Source organism: Dermochelys coriacea, chromosome 6, assembly GCF_009764565.3.
Source record: "Dermochelys coriacea isolate rDerCor1 chromosome 6, rDerCor1.pri.v4, whole genome shotgun sequence".
NCBI lineage: Eukaryota > Metazoa > Chordata > Testudines > Dermochelyidae > Dermochelys > Dermochelys coriacea.
This window is the reverse complement of record NC_050073.1, coordinates 96,528,491-96,551,552: the sequence shown is the minus strand read 5'-3', so window position 1 is coordinate 96,551,552 and position 23,062 is coordinate 96,528,491. Positions and strand designations below refer to the sequence as shown.

Below are 23,062 nucleotides of genomic sequence, written 5' to 3'. Positions count from 1 at the left end.
CATTAAATTCATACAGCCCAACATGTGTTTTGAAGGCTGACCTTTCCTTGGCAGATGCATCTAGCAGTACCTGCCCGTACCCCTTGGTTAAGTCCAAGATAGAGATGAACTGGCCCGTCCCAGTTTCTCTAATAGTTCATCTGTGCGTGGCATTGGATAGTTGTCTGGGTGAGTTACAGCATTTAGCTTATGGTAATCCACGCAAAAACGTATCTCCACATCTGGTTTGGGAACTAGAACCACTGCAGATGCCCATGCACTGTGGGAGGGGCGGATTACACCCATCTGTAACATATTCTGGATCTCGCATTCTACAGCAGTTTTAGCTTGAGGAGACACCCAGTAAGGTTGGACTTTAATTGGGTGAGCATTACCTGTGTGAATGGAGTGGTATGCCCGTTCAGTCAGCCCTGGGGTGGCTGAGAACATCGGTGCATAGCTAGTGCACAGCTCCTGGATCTGCTGTCACTGCATACGCCCGAGGGTCATGGAGAGGTTCACCTCTTCCACTCCACCAGCACTTTTCCCTTCATAGTAGACACCTACAGGCCACTCAGCGTCATCTCCTCCCTGGGCTGTAAACTGACAAACTTTTAATTCTCTGGAATAAAAGGGCTTTAAAGAATTAATATGGTTTACCTTAGGCTTTCGGTTGGAGGTGGGGAATGCTATGAGGTAATTAACAGCTCCCAGGCGCTCCTGGACCGTGAATGGTCCTTCCCACGACGCTTCCATTTTATGGGCCTGGAGAACCTTTAAGACCATGACCTGGTCTCCTACTTTGTAGGAATGCTCTCTGGCATGTTTATCATACCAGGCTTTATGCTCTTTTTGAGCATCCTGTAGGTTTTCTTTAGCAAGGGCTAGAGAGGTTCGGAGGGTGTTTTGTAGGTTGGTTACAAAGTCCAGAATGTTAGTTCCTGGAGAAGGTGTAAACCCCTCCCATTGCTGCTTCACCAACTGTAATGGCCCCTTAACCTCGCGGCCATATACAAGTTCAAATGGTGAAAACCCTAAACTGGGATGTGGTACAGCTCTGTAGGCATAGTGCAACTGCTGCAACACTAGGTCCCAATCATTGGAGTGCTCATTTATGAATTTACATATCATGGTCCCCAAAGTACCATTAAATTTCTCCACCATGCCATTTGTTTGATGGTGGTAAGGAGTGGCAACCAAGTGATTTACCTCATGAGCTTCCCAAAGGCTTTCCATAGTTTCTGCCAGGAAATTAGTTCCTGCATCTGTGAGGATGTCGGAGGGCCAACCTACCCTGGCAAAAATGTCTGCTAGTGCCTGGCACATACTTTTAGCCCTGGTGTTTCTTAGAGCTACTGCTTCCAGCCATCGGGTGGCAAAATCCATGAAAGTCAGTATGTACTGCTTTCCTCTGGGTGTCTTTTTCGGAAAAGGACCCAGAATATCCACAACTACTCGCTGAAATGGAACTTCAATAAGGGGTAGTGGCTGGAGAGGGGCTTTGACCTGGTCTTGGGCCTTTCCCACTTTTTGGCGTACCTCACAAGACCGGACATAGGTAGAAACATCCTTGCCCATTCCTTCCCAGAGGAATGACCTTCCCAACTGGCCTTTGGTCCTGTTCACCCCAGCATGACCACTAGGATGATCATGGGCTAAGCTCAAGAGCTTGACCCGGTACTTAGTTGGAACTACCAACTGTCTCTGAGGTTGCCAGTCTTCCTGGTGTCCACCAGAAAATGTTTCCTTCTATAAGAGTCCTCTTTCTACAACAAAGCTGGATCGATTAGAAAAGCTGAGAGGTGGTGGGTTACTCTGTGCCGCTGTCCAAGCTCTCTGGAGACTTTCATCTACTTCCTGTTCAGCCTGGAACTGTTCCCTTGATGCTGGAGACATCAGTTCCTCATTTGATTGTGGACCTATGCTTGATCCCTCTGGAAGCGATGTAGGGGATGGGGCTGTTTCCGTTGACTGTGAACCGCTCTCCGCTGGTGCACTATGTTGGGGTTCAGGCTCCGGCTGAGCCTCCTGTGTAGGGTTATCGGCCGCTGCCAGTTCAGGTTCGGTGGGGCCTTCTGGGGTTGGGGTTGCAAGTACTGGATTCAGTGCTGGCAATGGATCTGGTGCTGATTGTTCCACCGGTTCCAGTTCTGTGACTGGTTCTGTCTGGGTCTCTGGGACTGTATCTACTACTGCTGTTGCAGACATTGGCTTGGGGTCCGGGTCCATCACCTCTGACTGGGTCCTGGTAGAAGTTTCCAGAACAGCGCTAGGCGTGACGGCAGGTTTAGTCTGGCTGCGGGTGACCATTCCCACCTTGTTGGCTCACATCACATGATTGGCCAAGTCTTCCCCCAACAGCATGGGGATAGGATAATCATCATAAACTGCAAAAGTCCATGTTCCTTACCAGCCCTTGTACTGGACAGGCAACTTGGCTTTAGGCAAATGGAAAGAGTTGGACTGGAAAGGTTGAATCGTCACTTGGATCTCTGGGTTGATTAAATTGGGGTCCACTAAGGAAGCATGGATAGCCGACACCTGTGCTCTGGTGTCCCTCCACTCGGTGACCTTCTTCCCGCCCACACTCACAGTTTCCCTCCACTCCAAGGGTATCTGGGAGGTATCTGGGCCTGGGGTGATTCCGGTGCAATGAACTGTAATCTGTTGGGGTTCTTGGGGCAGTTTGCCTTCACATGTCCCGGCTCGTTACATTTAAAACATCGTCCAGCTGACGGGTCACTGGGGCGAGGTGGGTTGCTGGAGAATGGTGTGGCGGGACGATAAGGTGGCTGAAGGGTTCTTTGGGGGGTAGATGGGGTCTTGGGCGGCCCCCGGTAGTAGGGTGTGGTCTGAGGTTGTCTGTTCTGGTATCTGCTCCAACTGCGACCAGTTTTTTTCCTCTCTGCCACCTCCACCCATTTGGCTCCAATCTCCCCCACCTCGATTACAGTTTTGGGCTTCCCATCTAGGATGTATCTTTCTATTTTCTCAGGAACACCCTCTAAGAATTGCTCCATTTGCATTAGGAAGTGCAAATCTTCTGGAGATTTAACATTTGCTCCTGATATCCAGGCATCCCAATGTTTCACAATGTGGTAGGCATGTCGAGTAAATGACACATCTGGCTTCCACCTTAGGGCTCTGAACTGCCGTCAGGAATGCTCGGGGGTTAGCCCCATTCTGACTCTCGCCTTGGTTTTATACAGTTCAAACTGGTTCATTTGTTCCGGCATTTCAGCCGCCACCTCAGCTAAGGGTCCGCTGAGCTGTGGCCTCAGCTCTACCATGTATTGGTCTGTAGAGATGCTGTACCCAAGGCAGGCCCTTTCAAAGTTTTCTAAGAAGGCCTCGGTACCTTGTAGGTGGGGAACTTTCTGGGATGGGAAGTGGTACCTGGAGAAGGATTGCTAGGGTTTGTTGGTATATTCTGCTGAGCCTTTGCCTTCTCCATCTCCAGTGCATGCTTCCTCTCGCTTTCCTTCTCCTCCTCCACATGCTTCCTCTCTTTTTCCTTCTCCTCCAGTTCTTTGGCCCTTGCCACCAGTTCTTTGTCCTTGGCCTCCATTGCTCTCCTGTTGGCAGCCGCTTGGTGGTGTTCTGCCTCTTTCGCTGCCCCCCATCTTTGTTCTTTGCCTCCATTTCTCTCCTCAAGAGTTCTGTCTGTCTTTCATGTTCCTTTTGTTTTTCCTCAGCCTCACATCTGGCTAATTCCAGCTTTTGTTGAACCGTGGAGTCTGTCATCCTAACCTCTCTGTTTTTAACTAACTTTACACCCGAGAGTTAGACAGAAAACCAAAACAGAAAAAAAAACTTGGCTTGTAAAATTTTGCTGTGCTGAATATGATGCCTATATTCTCTGAAAGTGATTGTCAACCTACAGAGAAATCCAAAAAAAAAAAACCCCTAACACCTTTGGCTCCAGGCAAATAGGCAGAAAACCCCTCTAGTTGCTCCAAGGTAAAAAAAAAAAAAAAACTTCAGGTCTGTGAAGACTTGTGAATTTCTCTGCAGGAGGTTAACTATCCTGCCTTTAGGTAGAGAAAACTCCAGCTCACAAAAGGCAATTCCCTTTTGTCTCTGCTCTGGCCCCAAAGCAGAGGAAAAAAAAAAACCTCTGTTTTCAGTTTAACCTGCTTTTCAGCAGCCCAAAGGGAAAAAAAAATTCCTTTTCAAATCTGTGCTTCTGGTTCAAAAAAATCTCAAAATGATTTCAAGTTGATCCCACCACTCTGCCACCATGTCAGGGTTCCTTCCCCACTCTGAACTCTAGGTTACAGATGTGGGGACCTGCATGAAAACCTCCTAAGCTTACTTTTAGCAGCTTAGGTTAAAACTTCCCCAAGGTACAAACTATTTTACTTTTTGCCCTTGGACTTTCAGTGCCACCACCAAACATCTGGGTTTATTTTTGAGAAAGCATTGTTTGGAAACGTCTTTCCCCCCAAAATCTTCACCAAAACCTTGCACCCCCCTGCCTGGGAAAGGCTTGATAAAAATCCTCACCAATTTGCATAGGTGACCACAGACCAAAACCCTTGGATCTTAAGAACAATGAAAAAAACATTCAATTTCTTACAAGAAGAACTTTAATATAGGAAAAGGTAAAAAAGAATCCCCTCTGTAAAATCAGGATGGTAACTACCTTACAGGGTAATTAGATTCAAAACATAGAGAATCCCTCTAGGCAAAACCTTAAGTTACAAGGAAGACAGAAAGACAAGAATATTCATTCTGTTCAGCACAGTCTAATTTCTCAGCCATTTAAAGAAATCATAATCTAACGCATATCTAGCTAGATTACTTACTAAATTCTAAGACTAAATTCCTGTTCTGTCCCCGGCAAAAGCATCACACAGACAGACCCTTTGTTTTTCCTTCCCTCCAGCTTTGAAAGTATCTTGCATCCGATAAAGTGAGCTGTAGCTCACGAAAGCTTATGCTCAAATAAATTTGTTAGTCTCTGAGGTGCCACAAGTACTCCTTTTCTTTTTGTCTTCTCATTGGTCATTGTGGTCAGGTGCCAGCGAGGTTATCCTAGCTTCTTAACCCTTTACAGATGAAAGGATTTTTTCTCTGGCCAGGAGGGATTTTAAAGGTGTTTACCCTCCCTTTATATTTATGACACCTTCCTTAGAAGTTTTTAAGGTCAGGCTTGACAAAGCCCTGGCTGGGATGATTTAGTTGGGGATTGGTCCTGCTTTGAGCAGGGGGTTGGACTAGATGACCTCCTGAGGTCCCTTCCAACCCTGATATTCAATGATTCTATCAACATGCTAGTACACTCTACAAGAGATTACAGGTAAAATGTCCTGAAGTGCTATAATAACTTAGTAGCCTGTGGGTAAAATGTTCAAAAGGCAATTAAAAGACTGTTTCTAATTCACTTTGGAAACTTAACCCCTAACCTGTATTGTTGTATTTATTTAGATGGACTATATGAGCCAAAGGTGTTAACATAACCCAGTCACTGTCCGACATTAAAAAGTGTTAAAACGAGGGTTTCTGGGGTTTGGCATACAGAGACCTCAGCCTGTTTAGTACCATGGCAAACACACCATTTTAAAATTCTTTTAACCTTTTATTAAAGATACACAAAAGAAGGAAAAACAGTTAAAGCATTTGAAATATAAATTATTAAGTAAGGCTTCTATTTTAACTTTTTTTCTCCTTTCCCTTTAGCTGTAAAGAGACTTAGAAGGAACCCCCTCTCCTCCTCCCCTTGTTTGATAGTCTTTTGGATGGTGTCAAAGATGGTAATAACTGTCCTTTGGGGCAGAAGAGAAGTTAGTAGAAATGGATCGGAGCTGCTGCTGTCTGATACCGTTTTATCCCAAGTGGTGTTTGGGATTCGGCTGGAGCTGATAGATGTGTTGATGTCATCTGGGTACCTTTCTCTGGCCTGGTCTGGTAAAGACATATCTCGGGATTAGGATGATGAAGGCCTGGAGTCCCAGGAGATGGGAGGAGGACAGGTGGGATCCATGGTGATGAAGCTTGCTTCAGTAGTCTCTGGCTGTTTTTCGGCTCCATCTGTTCGTTCAGTCTTTTCCTCCCAAAGTCTCTTTCTTTAAAGACCTCCAAAGGAAATCGTGTGTGGAATAGCCCATCCCCTTATTTATTTTGTGCACTAATAAGGCCTAATACTCAACACACCAATTTTGGTTCATGGACTTCTGGCCATCATCTGTTTTTAACAAGCATAATTTCAACAGTCCTTTGATTATATCGATGTGGTCTTTTTAGTTTAGGCTAATCCAGTTTCTTGGTCTGGTTTTCTGGCACCTATTCCCATCAACACTTGTTGTTATAGGTTATTGTGACATTTTATGATCTCCCACTCACTTTTTACAGTTAAATTTACAATTAGAGTAGATTTGAAGGCTCTATTATCACAACAGCACTCACAAAGAGAAAGTTATTTGATCCACAGTTCAAAAGTTTTGTGGGAATTCTTATATTACAGGAATGTTTCTCCCTCTATCCATTTCAGATAGATGAAGTTTGAGTGATTTATAAAAATGTTCGGGTGTTTTTTTTTTTTTGGCTATCAGTTGCATAGTTGGAGTCCCAAAGCTGCATTCCAGTATGCAGGAAGTACGAGTTTTGTCTGAACTAATGTGACATCATATATATGTTTTCTTCCTATAAAAATTGTAATAGGTTCTTATAATACTCACAATATTCATTGTATTAAGTCTTAAAATGAAATTGTACTGTATTTGTTCCAAAGCCTCCATGTGGATATTTGGTCCAAATTAACTGTTTTGGTTTTAAAGTTATTTTAAAGGTGATCTTGTAATGGTTGTGAGATTAGTTTTTGCTTCCCCCCCCCCCAGTATGGTGCATAGTGAGCCACCCAGCAGAGCAGCAGTCAAAGCATCTTCACGATCACTAAAAAGGGGGAGAAACGACATTAAGTATGGAATAACTTGTATGTTGAGTGACCTTCTTATCTTTGTACATTAAAGATTTAACACATCTCTGTAGGGCTAATCATTTTAAAAAGCTCTTTTCAGGGCATTTTTAAGGATATGGCGCATTGCTGGGGAGTGTATAATATTTGTGGCTGATCAGATTGAAGGTAGGCCAAGAAACATCCATTTATAGTAAGTCTTGTATTATACAAGAAGAAGAAAATGCAACAACCCACATTAATAAAAGGAGGACATAAAAATATTGCTTTTCATGCCTACTAAAACAGCGGTTATCAACAGGGGGTCCGCGAACCCTTTCAGAGGGCCTGCAGGGCCCCATGGCTAAAACTTGATATAGATATATCTTGACTTTAGCAAAGCTTTTGATACAGTCTCCCACAGTATTCTTGCCAGTACATTAATGTATGGATTGGATGAATGGACTATAAGATGGATAGAAAGCTGGCTAGATTGTCTGGTTCAACGGATAGTGATCAATGGCTCGATGTCTAGTTGGCAACCGGTATCAAGTGGAGTGCCCCAGGGGTCGATCTTGGGGCCGGTTTTGTTCAACATCTCTATCAATGATCTGGATGATGGGCTTAATTACACCCTGAGCAAGTTCGCAGATGGACACTAAGCTGGGGGGAGAGGTAGATATGCTGGAGGGTAGGGATAGAGTCCAGAGTGACCTAGACAAATTGGAGGATTGGGCCAAAAGAAATCTGATGAGGTTCAACAAGGACAAGTGCAGAGTCCTGCACTTATGAAGGAAGAATTCCATGCACTGCTACAGGCTGGAGACAGAGTGGCTAAGCAGCAGTTCTTCAGAAAAGGACCTGGGGAATACAGTGGACGAGAAGCTTGATATGAATCAGCAGTGTGCCTTCGTTGCCAAGAAGGCCAACAGCATATTAGGCTGTATTAGTAGGAGCATTGCCAGCAGGTTGAGTGAAGTGATTATTCCCCTCTATTCGGCACTGGTGAGGCGACAGCTGGAGTATTGCACCCAGTTTTGGTCCCCGCACTACAGAAGGGATGTGGACAAATTGGAGAGTCCAGCTGAGGGCAGCAATTAGGGGGCTGGAGCACATGACTTACGAGGAGAGGCTGAGGGAACTAGGGTTATTTAGTCTGCAGAAGCCAAAAGTGAGGGGGGATTTGATAGCAGCCTTCAGCATCCTGAAGGGGGGTTCCAAAGAGGATGGAGCTAGGCTGTTCTCAATAGTGGTAGATGACAGAACAAGAAGCAATGGTCTCAAGTTGCAGTGAGGGAGGTCTAGGTTGGATATTAGGAAAAACTATTTCACTAGGAGGGTGGTGAAGCACTGGAATGGGTTACCTAGGGACATGGCGGAATCTCCATCCTTAGAGGTTTTTAAGGCTTGACAAAGCCTTGGGTGGGATGATTTAGTTGGTGTTGGTCCTGCTTTGAGCAGGGGATTGGACTAGATGACCTCCTGAGGTCTCTTCCAACCCTAATATTCTATGGTTCTAAAACCCAGAGCCCGAGTCCCAGCATCTCCCACGGGGCTGAAGCCAGGAGCCGCAGGGTTGAAGCCCCAATTCCCAGCACCCCCCACGGGGCAGAAGCCCTTAGCACATGGGCAGAGTTGAGGGGGCACAGGGGTATTGCCCCCTCCACAAGCTACAGTGCAAGAACAGGGCAGTCCCAGGGCAGCTTCACACACACACCCTCCACCTCCTTCTCTCCCTGTCGATTGGCCAGGTTGGAGGCAGGAAGCCAGACCCAGGTAGTGAGGGACAGCTGCTGCTCTCTGGCTGGTACAATGGAGCAGGCAGCCACAGCATTCCCTCGTCTCCTGCTGCTACTGATGCAGAGGGTTGAATCTGTTCCTCAGCTCCCAGCCCCCTTTGCTCATGCAGCTAGTAAGCACCGCCTGGGTGGGGGACCTGGTCCAAGGCTGACAGAGCCCTTGGGGTACAGGACCCCAGGGGAGCCCTCCCGACACACAGCCCCATCCAACTCCCTCCCTGCAGCCTGAGCTACCCCTGCCTGTACACAGCGCCGAGCTACTCCTCTCCATGCACCCTGAGCAACCCCTCTGTCTGCACACAGCCCCTAGCTACACTTTGGCCTGCACCCTGAGCTAAGCCCCTGCCCGCACACCACCCTTAGCTACCCCTCTCCCTGCACCCTGAACTGTTTTCAAACTTTTTGAGCTGAGCCCCCCACCTTTGAGTTATAATTTTTGGTTTTGCCCCCCACATACACACATACAACCCAGATAGGCGTGTGGCCTGCTGAGGTGAGGCGGGGGGTGGAAATGAATTGGCACTCCCTCCCTGGACCTCGCCGTGTGGAGCTGGCTTGAGCCCCACTAGACTGACCACCCAAAATAGAAGTCAAACTACACCTATGCCCGAGCCCCCTCCCCCACTGGGCCCTGGAGTTTTTATAGCATGTTGAGGGGGGCCTCAGAAAGAAAAAGATTGAGAAACCATGTAGTAAAGGTTTGAAAAATATTTTGCTGTTACTTTATATTCTCCATTGCTGTCACTTTGGGAACAAAGTGACCCTCGTGGATGTGTCATTTAAGGATTCTTTTGTTGTATGAGAAGCAGCTAATGTTTGATTTGTCTGTGCTGTAATTGTTTAAAATCCTTCTCTTGTCATATAACAAATATATTGACTTACGGTAAGGTCCGTACTGGTCTGCTGACCAAAGCAAAGTAACATTAATCATGATTAAATAAAGTACACTTATTCATATAATTGGTATTCATATTGTTTTACTCTCTACGACTAGAAATATATTTAAACATGGCTTTGTTTTGTAAAATCATTTCTAAAAATGTTGGGCCCAATCCTGCTCCCAATTTTGCCATTGATTTATTGGGAATCAGGATTTGATCTTGTATGACAGAACATAACAGAATGGAAAAGGGGACAATACAATTTTATGATGTAACATTTCTCTAGTGAAGCAAAAGGTATGCTGCACTGGTGTTTCCACTGTGGTCTAGCATCTTGGTTTTAACAGGTAACAGCTGAAAAAACAGCTTGTAATATGTCTTTCACATCACAAAAAATATGTCATACCTGTCATACATGCAAAACATATTGATCAGTAGATACCATAATGCAGTATTGCCAAGTTGTGTGCCTTGTGATTCCATATTTACGAATGTGGTATGAGAGCTGGAGAGGAATATAATACAGACTATGCTACTTGGACTGCAGTTTCAAAGATTATTTCTCACATTATAGTGATCACTTAGGACAATGCATGCTTTGATGACCACAAGCAGGAGCAAACTCGAAGATAGGCTTGTTGAGACTAGAAAGAAAAGAGCTTAATGAGTATATTTTGGAACTATGAAGTTGTCATCTAAATGACTTTAATTTTAAATTAACTTTCTTTCTTGATATTGTAAGCCCAGCAGGTTGGTAAAGATTCTGTCTCTATAGCATTTCATGTACTGCTACATCACTTTAATTTTAAGAAGCTAAGCATTGAAAGTTTGAGATTTTTCTTATAAAAATGAAGTAAAAAAAATGTAAAAGCAGCTGAGTGCCAGAAGAGACTAGAAAAAAGAAAATAATTTTTTTAAAGAAAGAAAATTCAAGGTCATAGCTCTTAATGCCTATTTAGCTTCTGTTGCTGCAGTATAGGGCATACTTTTGTTGCCAAAGGTCAAATCTTCCAATGTATTATTTTTAGTACAATTTAAAAGAAACATATCAATCACTGAAGCCAAGGCCAGGCAAAGCTTAAGGAGAGAAGTACAAAGATAGTTGTTACACAACAGGGGAGAAATCCTGACCCCACTGAAATACATGGTAGTTTTGTCATTGTCGTCAATAGATGTAGGATATCATCTAGATACTCCGATGAAGTGAGCTGTAGCTCACGAAAGTTTATGCTCTAATAAATTTGTTAGTCTCTAAAGTGCCATAAGTACTCCTTTTCTTTTTAATGTATACATGCATTCATGCACACACACACACATTTGTGACTTGAGATCCTAAAATAGTGAATTACATGCTAAACTCAAAAATGTTTTTGAATGAATCACATTTCAAAACGTTCTTTTTCTCTCTGATCGCATGCATTATTTGTCTGTCATTACTGTATTGTAATTTACATTAAAACAAACTACCATAATTTCAATATTCAGAGCCAAATGTACAAATCCTTGTGCAACATACGAGCTACTCAAAACGTGCAAATACACATATAAGTAAAACTCAACATTTGCATGCTGAGATCAGAGAGGTACAGGTTTTACACATGCAATTTTGCCTGACTCTGTGTGTGCAAAAATGCTAGTATAAAGATGAACATACATTTTGTTTTGCTCTCTCCCGGCAAAATGAGCTTTAAAATGAGTTGCCTATATTTTCCATTTATGCATTTTTATTACTATTAAAATACAATTTACATTTTTAGTATGATATAGCAAGATAAGATGGATTACAATGCATAGTGTACTTCTCTAACTCACCAAAAATGAACAGTTAATACCCGTGCTTCACTTTGATATTGGATATGAAGTGTATTTATAAACATAAAATAAACATAAGATATACTGAATGAATTTAAACTGGCAATAGATCTTCTCAACCATTTGGTGGTGCTAAATGCTCTGTTTAAGGTAAGAACTGAGAATAGATACAGTTGATTCAAAAGTGTTCCTGGGTATAATAAGTGTGCAGTTTTTTTATTTTATTTCAAGGAAATAAGACCAATACGAGAATATTTGCATGTCATACAGATTAATGTAAAATTTCATTTAGAAATTGTCTGCTAAATATATTGTGGGTTTTTCCCAAAAATGTTAATATTCTGTGTAATTTGCAGCTAAGGTTCATGGAAGCTTCAGGTGAATCTTCAATTTCTATTTGATCACATTTATTGACCATAGTACATACACAATAATTGTGGTAAAAATGAATTGTAGAGTTCAGCTGTTTCTGTGAGCTTACCAGGTATATTAGATAAAATGCACATTGGGTGCTTAATCGTGGTACATCTGATTTGAAATGTCAGTGTTGTAGTGATGCCTAGTGGTGAGTGGTTTAATGGTAGGAAACTTATTTATTTTGATAGTCGGTTGATTTATGAATTAAAACTTTTTTCATAATGATGTTATTCATTCTGTCTTTGAGAGTATATGTATGAATTGTCAGAAAAGTTTAAATAGGATGATGTGAAATTATTAAGCTGAACACCTTATAATGAAAAGTGAACATGGTTTCCTCATTGTATGGTGGCATATCAGTTGTTGCCGGAAAACACTGCAAGAAATGTTCGCATTTTCTGTTGTGAAACTTTGATTTATGTTTGGTTAACCTAGTTAGAAATATACAGCATTATTAATTATTGCTGTCAAGGAAATATCTGTCTTAGCTGTACCATTTGTGTATAAGAGGAAGATATTTCATTGTTGAATCCTCAAACTGTAATAATGAAGGTGAAATAGCAGAACAAAGCAGAAAAATGATAATTCTTATGAAGATGAAAATGTGAAAGAGCCAATAAATGACATATGTCTGTTAAAAAAAGAAAGAAAGAATAATGGACATACAGTTTCTGAAGCTAGCAAGCACACATCAGAGCTCATAGATCAGAAGCACTGTATCCCATTCATGATCTGAATTTTATGCTGCTTTGCACTTAAATTAATAGGGTCACATGCCAGAGGTATATTAATATTTTTGTGTGTTAGTTCTTTCCGTGCTAAAAATGACCTAATTGTTTCATATTTTTCTTATAATTATCCAGTAACAAGAAAATAACCCAGTTTTTAGAACCACCCCACAGCAGAAATCTTACGCTCTTTATGCAAGTTTGATTTATAGACATGTACTGCAGAGCAGTGTGAATATGAAACATTCATCTTCCTATGGCTAGTTGCCATGGAAATGTAGTACACAGTACTATATCATTCCAGCTCTGGTGATGCCTGCAGTAGTTTATTCCTTTGTTGTTCTCATTTCTTAAGCAACTGTCTTGCAGGCTTTCATATTATCACAATTAATCACATACACAAGTTTGTATTGTTATCTCTTCAAAATGATCTCTAATATATAAAATACATTTTTATGTGTACATGTGAATATATTCATTGTGAATGTATATTTTTGTTCAGTTCATTGGTTAAAAGCTGTCACATGCTCAAAAATAACATATTACTCATGAGCTGATACATCTGTACGATATACCATGTTGGATATCATTGGCTCACATACAGAGATCCAGAGAAAGCTACTTTCATCCAAGAAAATATTTTCTTGCTCTGGCCCTCAAGCTTCCTTTGAAGTTTCCTATCAGGGACTGGAGTCACATCTCTACTACTTCTCCATAGACAAATTTTCTGCTCTGGGAGGGCAGAAATTAAATACAGCCCAATAGCTCCTCCTGCCTTCCCCCAGACTGCTTTTGCTAGATGAGGTCAGAACACCCAGTCTGTCCCCGCCCTTATCTGGTGAGAAGTAAGGGAAATTGAAAAAAACCCATCATTAATACAAAAAATACCAACTACGTGCAAGGGTGATAAATTAACAAAAATATTGCCCTGAGGTAAAAGTGCTCTAGAGATTATGATATTTGTTTAGGAACCAAAGGCGGCTCCTGATATATTCCCTTGCAATTAATCAGTGGGCCTGATCCTGCAGTCTTTACAGGAGTAAGGAATACAAACTAAGGATCGTTAATTTTAATAATAACAGTGGCATATGGTTATGCATAACTAGGCCCGTTCATAAATAATTAATAATAAAGGGTAGGGGAATGCTCTTTTTTGGGAGAGTTATTTCATAGGGAATAGATCCCTTAATGGATTTTCATTAAGAATTTTTCTTGGGTTTTATTGTTTGGTCTGTATTTGTTATTTTTTTTATGGTCAGGGCCATGAGCTTGAATGGATAACATCAGAGTAGCAATTGGTGTTGAAAAGCAAATCAAAGCTTTGAAATGCCTTTGCAGGAGAAGGATGATGCTTCATTTGATGAAGGACATAGATAGTCAAGTGAAACTACTTTCCTCAATTATTTCTTTGGAAAAATTAAAAATGCACTTCAGTGTACAGAAAAACTGTCATAAGTAAATAATTAAACCTACTCCAATTTAAGATGCAGTCTTGAAAATATAGGTTTGAAACAGATACTGTCTAGTACCTAAATCTTTTCCCTTTCTGTGTTCCAGTCCTGCAAACACTCGCTCGCAGTCTTAAGTTAAAGCGTGTGGGTTAGATCCATTGAAGTAAGAAGGGGTACTTGCATGCTTAAAATTAAGTGTATGCAGGATTGGGATCCAGCAATGCAATTCTTGTGTAAATGTATGTATATGGTCTTGCATATATGCATCAACTGCATCTGAATAATTAGGTATATTTCTTCCTATATAGGAATAGGCCATTACAAAAAATAGATCTTAAACTTTTGAAAACTACACACCTGGACTAAAAACATTACTTAAATGAAATGCTTAGATATTTTCTACTTCTGTGTCCTTCTCTTATTTTAAAGACAGTTTACTTGACATAGAGTAAGCCTATAGAATAGCCTATACAATGTATAAATATAGCATTAATAAAATATGCCAGATTGACAGCTTTGGAGATTGAATTATTATTTATAAACAGCTAGTGTGGGTTTCTTCTCTTTCCCCTGACAGTGTCTCAGTTCTGAAAGGGATCATCTCTAAGAGTGAATGGGTTGTTTGAGACTTTTGACAATTCAGTCCATGGTCTCTTTTACTGGGACTACCAACGAGAATGTTCATTCTGTTGCATTAGCTGTTGGTGTGATACAGCTTCTGTCTGCTGGGAATTAGACTCCGGACCACCAAACTCATCTTACGTAGACCACTAAACAGTTATTGGACAGCAACAACTGTTGGTCATGATCATTCAGAACTAGGTTGAACCACTGACCTGGAGGGGAAAGCTTCAAATACCCCATTAGCTCCCTCAGAATATTCCCCTTTTTATTTAAATTAGAGTTAGTTCCAGTTTTAAGGTAAAAGATCACAGGTATCCTCTAAAATGTACCTTTTATTGAAAGTGTAGTCTGTCCTAGATATTTTGCTAGCCCAGGAGAGTCTAGTATAGACTTAAGAGAGGCAAATATGGAGGGAATTTTTCACTTATTCCTAATGATTAATCTGAAGAGTTGCTGTTTATTTGTATTATAGTAGCACCTAGAAGCCTGAATCAAGATCCAGGCCCCCATTGTGCTAGATGGTGTACTAACAGACAGTCCTTGCCTTGGAGAGTTTATGATCTAAGCAGGCAAGACAGGCAAATGGTAGAGAGACAATATTATAATCTCACTTTTAAAGGTGGGGGACAGAGGCACAGAGAAATTAAATTACTTGCCGATTGTCACAAAAGAAATCTGTGGCAGAGTCCAGAATTGAACCACCTCTCCTGAATCCCAGAAAAACAACCTTTCTTGCTTTAACCAAAACAACAACCTTTCTTGTTCTGTTTGGAATTAGAAATCAACTTTCTACAAGTGTATTATTTTCTAATGTGTTTACATTGTGTTCTGACACTTGCTGTCTCTTATAAGTGAATCTCTGTTGCATATTGAGAAAGCTAATATCTGTCTTAGAGAGTACAATATGATTGGTAAGACATTACCATAATACTTCATGCTAACAAAACTTAATTGAATTAATGCCTAGTTAAAAAAAATTGGTGAAAGGGCTTGTACTTTATTTTTGACATGACATATTAAGTCATTACATGGTTTAATAAACATGCTTAAACTAATTGTCAGTATGTACTAGCACAATACAGTACATACTAGATCATTACAGTTCACACAATCCTGCCTTCATTTGGTCCTAGGTATTTTATTTTAATTAAGAGTAAAATATTGGTAAAAGTACACAAACTGTACATGTGTTCTAATAATCTTTATATTCAGAAAATTGTCAAGATTTTTAAAAGTATGCATGTTGCTGTCTTACTGGTATTTTTGTGATTTGTTTTTATTACATTTTTCAGAGTTTTAATCAGAATATTTTCCTCAAGAGACAGAAAAAGGCAACGCCACCCACCTCTCAGCCCCAGAGTCTAGAAAATGTGGCTTTTGAAGCCGTAAGAGGAACCCAATTAAAATGTTCTTCCTAGAGCCTTTTGATAGGTTGTACTGACTGCCTTCAAAAGGTTTGACAAATGGAGGATTTTGCCCTTGATTCAGCCCTGAGATGACCAGATTGATTTAAAATAAACAAAAAACCTTCAGACCCTTACATTTTTTTTCATATCTGGGAGACAGAAAACTGGATTCCATTCAGAAGTAATAGCATGAGATGACTTAGGGAGGTTTCAGTACAACCCTAAATTCTTTCTATTAATCCCAAAAGTTTAAAATCAAAAACTTGACCAAATAATAAAGCATATGATAGATTCTAAAATCTCTCTTCCTTCTGACAAAGAAGAGGGGCTAGCAGACTTGCTTGGATGGTAGAAGCACTTGGGGAGCTGACCAGTTAAAGAGTCTTAGTTGAAAGAGAGAATGTGGCACATCCTTCAACTAGAGGGGAAAGATCCGATGTGAGCTCTGTATCTATATTTCTTTAGCAACTGGTACCAGGACTCTCAGTCATGATTCATTTAGACAATGCCCAGGTCTTTGGATACTCAAACTGGAAGAGCAGAAGTCTTTGTGCCAAAGCAAAGATTCTTGTGTATTGACCAGAATTTAATTACTGTTGTCTCTGCCCATTGGAGATTTACAGTCTAAGATATTTCTCTCCCATATAAGTAGTTTTTTTGGTGTTGGTCCTTAGAAATCAAGTTGATTAGCTGACAAGGATATAGCAGGATTCACTCAAGTGAGTGAGAACTATGAGTTAATGTGCTGCAAGTGAAGACCTGTAAACCTTGAATTTTTTATTTGAGCCAACTAAAAAGTCCACAGGTTTCTGGTAACTGTCTCTTGATATAGATTTTTTTCTGAACCCACTGCATTTAAAAATGTGGGAGATGTATGGTTCTATGTATAGCTTCAATGGACTTGCTACAAAGACCTTCTGCTATCCCTATAGCTGAGGATTCCACTTTCTCTCGATCGAAGGCCCAGCAAAGTGCAGTCATTTAGAAAACCTTTTTTTCTGGCAATTTACAGGCACTCCGTGTGAGACATGGGTCTTTCATTAGCACCCTCCTTGAGAGCGGACACAGTCCCCTCCCAAAGCATATTTTTGGACAGGGCTCCCTTTTTGTGTTTGTGTCTTACAAAAACTAGCTCTCCAAAGAAGGCCTTGATTGTCTCCATTCTAGATTTCTTTCCATCAGGCCTACATTGGGATCTATCATCTCCTATCTTTCAAGTCCAGATCTGTGTACTAGTGGCAGTAAGGTGGAAGGTGAATTGATTCATAGTGGGTTCTTATTTACATTGTAAAAAAAATTTGTCAAGGCAATCTATCACCCAGCCAGTGATTCCTTTTTGGAATCTTGAAATTTTCTGTTTTACCCTCCTTCATCCCATCCCTTTGAATTTATGACTGTCATTGTTTTCCTTCCTCCTCTATCTTCCTCAGTCTGTGATAAGGAAGAAACTTCCTTGAATGGATAAATTGTTCTGTAACTTGTCCCTTATGTGGTTTCTTGCTCCTTTCTTTGAAGCATCCGATACTTAGGGTTGCCAACTTTCTAATCATACAAAACCGAACACCCTGCCCCGCCCCTTCTCCGAGGCCACACTTCTGCCACACCCCCTCTCTGAGGTCGCACCCGCATTTGCTCCATTCCTCTTCCCTGCATCACTCGCTCTCTCCAACCTTCACTCACTTTCACCAGGCTGAGGGAAGGGTTTGGAGTGCAGGATGGGGGAGAAGACTTTGGCTGGAGGTGCAGGCTCTGGGGTGGGGCCGGGATGAGAGGTTTAGGGTGCACAAGGGGGCTCTGGGCAGGGACTGAGGGATTCAGAATGCAGGAGAGGATGCAGACTCTGGCTGGGGGTGTGGACTCTGGGGTGGAGCGGGAATGAGGGGTTTGGGCTGCAGGAGGGGGCTGAGACAGGGGTTTGGAGTGTTGGGGGGTTATGAGCTACAGGAGGGAGTTTGGGTGAGGGAGGGGACTCCGAGCTGGGGCAGGGGGTTGGGGTGTGGGAGGGGGTTCAGAGTACAGGGTGCTGGCGGCACTTACCATGGCTCCCAAAAAGTGGCCGCCAGGTCCTTGCAGCCCCTAAACAAATGGGTAGCCAGGGATTCTCCGTGCGCTGCCCTCGCACCTACAGGCACCGCCCCCGCAGCTCCCATTGGTCGCGGTTCCCGGCCATTGGAAGCTGCGGAGCCAGCCCTCAGGGCAGGGGCAGTGCGCGGAGCCTCCCTGGTGGTTGCCCATCATCTAGGAGCTGCAGAGACCTGGCGGCCGCTTCCGGAAGCCACGTGGAGCCAGGGTAGGTAGGGAGCCTGCCTTAGTCCCTGACCCCCGCTGCACCGCTGACCAGACTTTTAACGGCCCGTTCAGCAGTGCCAACTGGAGCTGCCAAGGTCCCTTTTCAGTTGGGTGTTCTGGTTGAAAACCGGATGCCTGGCAACCCTGCTGATAGAGGGCACTGTGAGAGACAAGGTACCAGACAACATGGATTATTGGTGTGATCTGATGTGGCGCAGCCCATATTCCTCAACAGTAACAGCCTGTCTAGTTTACTCAGTTCTCTGTTAGGGCTGTATATTTGTGAAAAATTCCTTATTACAGTTCCTGGATTTATTCTCAAATGAGGTTTATCATTCCTTCTTAAATAGGAAATGTCCCTGTCCAGTTTCTGTTCTAAACCTAAGAATTGTACAATCTTGCTTCAGTCCAATCTTTACCTTCTCTGTGCATCAAACACAGACTCTTTTAGATACATTCAGTTTTTTTCCTTTTCTTTTTTTATCAGTCTGACAGGATCCCCAAAAGATGTAGATGTATAGGTTTGTCATTGCCTGACACTTCATGTATCAAACTGACTTAGGCAGATGGACATCCAGCTTGTTTTACTTTGAAAGTCCATTCTGCCAGCTCTCTCTCTTATTAGGTAGAATTAGGAGGGGTGGAGCTTCTGCTTGAAATTATGTAAGCCTTCTCCCTTTGTTCTTTATGTGCATTTGCAAGGTTCTATAGAGATGATGTCACTGTCAACATATGCTTCCTTTGACAAAGGGGTGATGGCTGTTGTTTCACTGTGGAATTTTTTGCTTGTCTGTTAATATTAAGGGCCAGTGGGCACTGGTGCTTAGAGCACATTTCTCCAGATGTCCAAGTTGCTGAATGGCTCAGAAGCAGAAAGGGAGATTTTACCTATCTGTACATTTCTGTGAACAAACATTCTGGAATCCACAAAGACCTGTTAGCAATGTAGTATTGTGTAAGGTTCCCTCCGCCCCCCCCCCCCAAAAAAGATGTCTGTGTTATCAAAGTCAAATGTCCACAAATTTTAGTTAAGCTATTTTGAGTCTTTTAAGAGCTAGGAAACCAAGATTGGCTTCCTAAACCAACAAAACGGGGAGCCCTGATGGGTTGGCAGATGTCAAAATCAGTGTCTTATGTATCTGCCTGTTGAAAGGATGTTGTCAGGACTCTGGAGATGGGTGGCATCTCAAAGTGCATTGGCCCAACTAAAAGGTGAAGGTGCATATTTGGGGTCCATACAGATGCAGATAAAGATTGCATTTCATCTCACCTAAATCGGAATAGGCAAAGCCGACTCTTGAGGGCACCAGCTCCTTCAGAGAATTTCATTGGTCCACATTGTTGAATAGATAACTTGTAGGAACTTTATTTACAGGTAGGGAAAAATCTGTCAAGTCCTTTCTTGGCTTCCTTTGAAGTCTTATTTTCCAAGATGTACAATCTCCTTTCAGTCACTTTGCTGTAGATAAAAAAGAAAAGGAGTAGTTGTGGCACCTTAGAGACTAACAAATTTATTTGAGCATAAGCTTTATCCACATTGCTATAGATGTGTGACCAAACTGAATGCCATACTCCGGTTGCAGTCTCACCAATGCTAAATTGTGGGAAATAACTAACTCTCCTAAATTTACTGTTTACAAAGGCAAATATATTAATTCCTTTATTAAAGTCTTGTATTATAGACTCATTTTCCATTTTTAATGTGGTGTATTCCTAGTACGTATGCAGTAAACCTCCTGTCATACTAGTGTCTCCCATTTTGTGTTTGTTCCTTCATTATGAACTTCTGGTATTTGTAACCAATTTTTGGAATCATGGAATTTCAGACTCACTTTCTCTAGAAAATGGAATATGACTCAACAACTCTTGTTGTCATGACTGATGGCTTTTGGTTCCTCCTGCTTTTTGTAATCAACATTATCTGTTGATTCAGCTAATAAATATTGAGCTGTTTTTTTTACACTTTTAAATTGCAAACTCGCAGCGAATTCTTTCCTTCCTTGTAATGGTGTTTACATGCCAGCTATTCTTACGAGTAGTATAAATATGGTGAATATACTGTATGTTATACCAAACTGCAATGTTATTTCTCTACATAAATTAGCAAATACAAATATATATGCAGCATTCATTATGCTTATATGTAAATACTTATTAGGCTGTGACTGGCATTTTTCACCATGAATGTTATTTAATAAAAGCAGTTAACGAATGCATGCTGAAAAGTCATAACTTTTTGTAATTTTTAACAATTTAAATGTAATCTAAATTGGTTTTGATGTCATGTGTTAAAGAATATCAGCTGTCTACACTTTTTATTGCTAGCTTTTAAATGTTGGAAGGTTAATAAATCCTTCAAACTACCTTTTTAATACTGACAAACTGAACCTCATAATAAACGCTTAAAATGGACTCTATCTGAAGTCAGTCTAGTGAAGACGGTCAATGAAGGATCACTGATGCATTTAATTAACAAGCATATAAATTAGCTAATTTGTTCTCCAGCTCTCACCTATTTTCTGTTGTTGTTTCCAAGTTGATTTCAGTGAATGTGCATTAGATTTATTGCTTGTATGTGAGTGTATAGCACAACAATTCTGTTTTGCAGCCTGTTCCCTTCATTTCATACTCTCATAACTTTCTAAAACATTGGCCTGAGTGGCTGAAAATTTTCCAGTTTTCTCTTCTTGTGGTGAATTTTCTTGTGCATGTGCTGACAGACACACATCCTTCTGTAGTGCAGGAAGACAACAACCATCTTACCTTATGTGCAAACCTAAAAACCATTTTAAGACCTGCTACGGCGTGCTAGGGATTGTAACTCTTAAGTGCAGGTAGGTAGTGCTTCTGAGACTCAAAGATCAGAAATTAGTCTTTCTGATCATTGATTCAGCACCAGACTTAGAAAAGTTTACTTGTCATGAAAAAAATTGTACTAGTCTATCAAATGAGTCTCTGTACTGAGAAGTTATGTAAGTTTGGAGTTTTTAAGGTTGGGTGTAATCTAGTTTCTCTCTTCCATTTTTTTTTAATACTAGTAGTCTAAATCCTGAATAGGTTTCAGAGTAGCAGCCGTGTTAGTCTGTATCCACAGAAAGAACAGGAGTACTTGTGGCATCTTAGAGACTAACAAGTTTATTAGAGCATAAGCTTTCGTGGGCTACAGCCCACTTAGAATGGAACATATAGTAAGATGTGTGTGTGTGTGTGTATATATATATATATATATATATATATATATATATATATATATATATATATATATATATATACAGATAAGTCACCATACAAACTGTGAGAGGTTAATTAGTTAAGATGAGCTATTATCAGCAGGAGAAAAAAAACTTTTGTAGTGATAATTAAGATGGCCCATTTAGACAGTTGACAAGAAGGTGTGAGGATACTTACCTTAAGGAAATAGATTCAATACGTGTAATGACCCAGCCACTCTGTCTCTATTCAAACCCAAGTTAATGGTATCTAGTTTGCATATTAATTCAAGCTCAGCAATATCTCCTTGGAGTCTCTTTTTGAAGCTTTTCTATTGCAAAATTGTCATCCTTAAATCTTTTCCTGAGTGGCCAGAGAGGTTGAAGTGTTCTCCTACCGGTTTTTGACTGTTATGACTCCTGATGTCAGATTTGTGTCCATTTATTCTTTTGCATAGAGACTGTTCGGTTTGACCAATGTACGTGGCAGAGGGGCATTGCTGGCACATGATGGCATCTATCTCATTGGTAGATGTGCAGGTGAACGAGCCCCTGATGGCGTAGCTAATGTAATTAGGTCCTATGATGGTGTCACTTGAATAAATATGTGGACAGAGTTGGCATCGGGCTTTGTTGCAAAGTTAGGTTCCTGGGTTAGTGTTTTTGTTGTATGGTGTGTGGTTGCTGGTGAGTATTTGCTTCAGGTTGGCGGGCTGTCTGTAAGTGAGGACTGGTTTGTCTCCCAAGATCTGTGAGAGTGAGGGATCATGTTCAGGATAGGTTGTAAATCTTTGATGATGCGCTGGAGAGGTTTGGTTGGGGGCAAAAGGTGACAGCTAGTGGCATTCTGTTATTTTCTTTGTTGGGCTTGTCCGGTAGTAGGTAACTTCTGGATACTCTTCTGACTCTGTCAATTTGTTTTTTCACTTCAGCAGGTGGGTATTGTAGTTTTAAGAATGCTTGATAGAGATCTTGTAGGTGTTTCTCTGTCTGAGGGGTTGGAGCAAATGTGGTTGTATCGTAGAGCTTGACTGTAGACAATGGATCGTGTGGTGTGTCCTGGATGGAAGCTGGAGGCATGTAGATAAGTATAGCGGTCAGTAGGTTTCCGGTATAGGGTGGTGTTTATGTGACCATCGCTTACTAGCAGAGTAGTGTCTAGGAAATGGACCCGCTTGTATGGCTTGGTCTAGGCTGAGGTTGATGGTGGGATGGAAATTGTTGAAATCATGGTGGAATTCCTCAAGGGCTTCTTTTCCATGGGTCCAGATGATGAAGATATCATCAAGGTAGCGCAAGTAGAGTAGGCGTGTGAGGGGATGAGAGCTAAGAAAGTGTTGTTCTAAGTCAGCCATAAAAATGTTAGCATGCTGTGGGGCATGCGGGTACCCATAGCAGTGACGCTGACTTGAAGGTATATATTGTCCCCAAATGTGAAATAGTTATGGGTGAGGACAAAGTCACAAAGTTCAGCCACCAGGTTTGCCGTGACATTATCGGGGATACTGTTCCTGATGGCTTGTAGTCTATCTTTCTGTGGAATGTTGGTGTAGAGGGCTTCTATATCCATAG

General features: G+C 41.5%; 1 protein-coding gene across 5 annotated transcripts in view; it reads left to right on the top strand.

The window, feature by feature from the left end:
• EFCAB11 (EF-hand calcium binding domain 11) overlaps positions 1–23,062 on the top strand; it is a 184,651-nt gene that overhangs the window by 28,471 nt on the left and 133,118 nt on the right. The window contains exons 7-8 of one of the 5 annotated variants that reach the window (XR_006282426.1): positions 5,253–5,281; positions 5,662–9,633. The exons of 3 other annotated variants lie outside the window; for them this stretch is intronic. Coding sequence is in view for 1 of the 2 variants with exons in the window: in XM_043517816.1 (XP_043373751.1) it covers positions 5,662–5,677 (16 nt within the window). In the remaining variant the exon portion in view is untranslated. Of the gene's footprint in view, positions 1–5,252; positions 5,282–5,661; positions 9,634–23,062 lie in introns of those variants that run through there. One more of the 5 variants, XM_043517816.1, reaches the window with a different exon arrangement.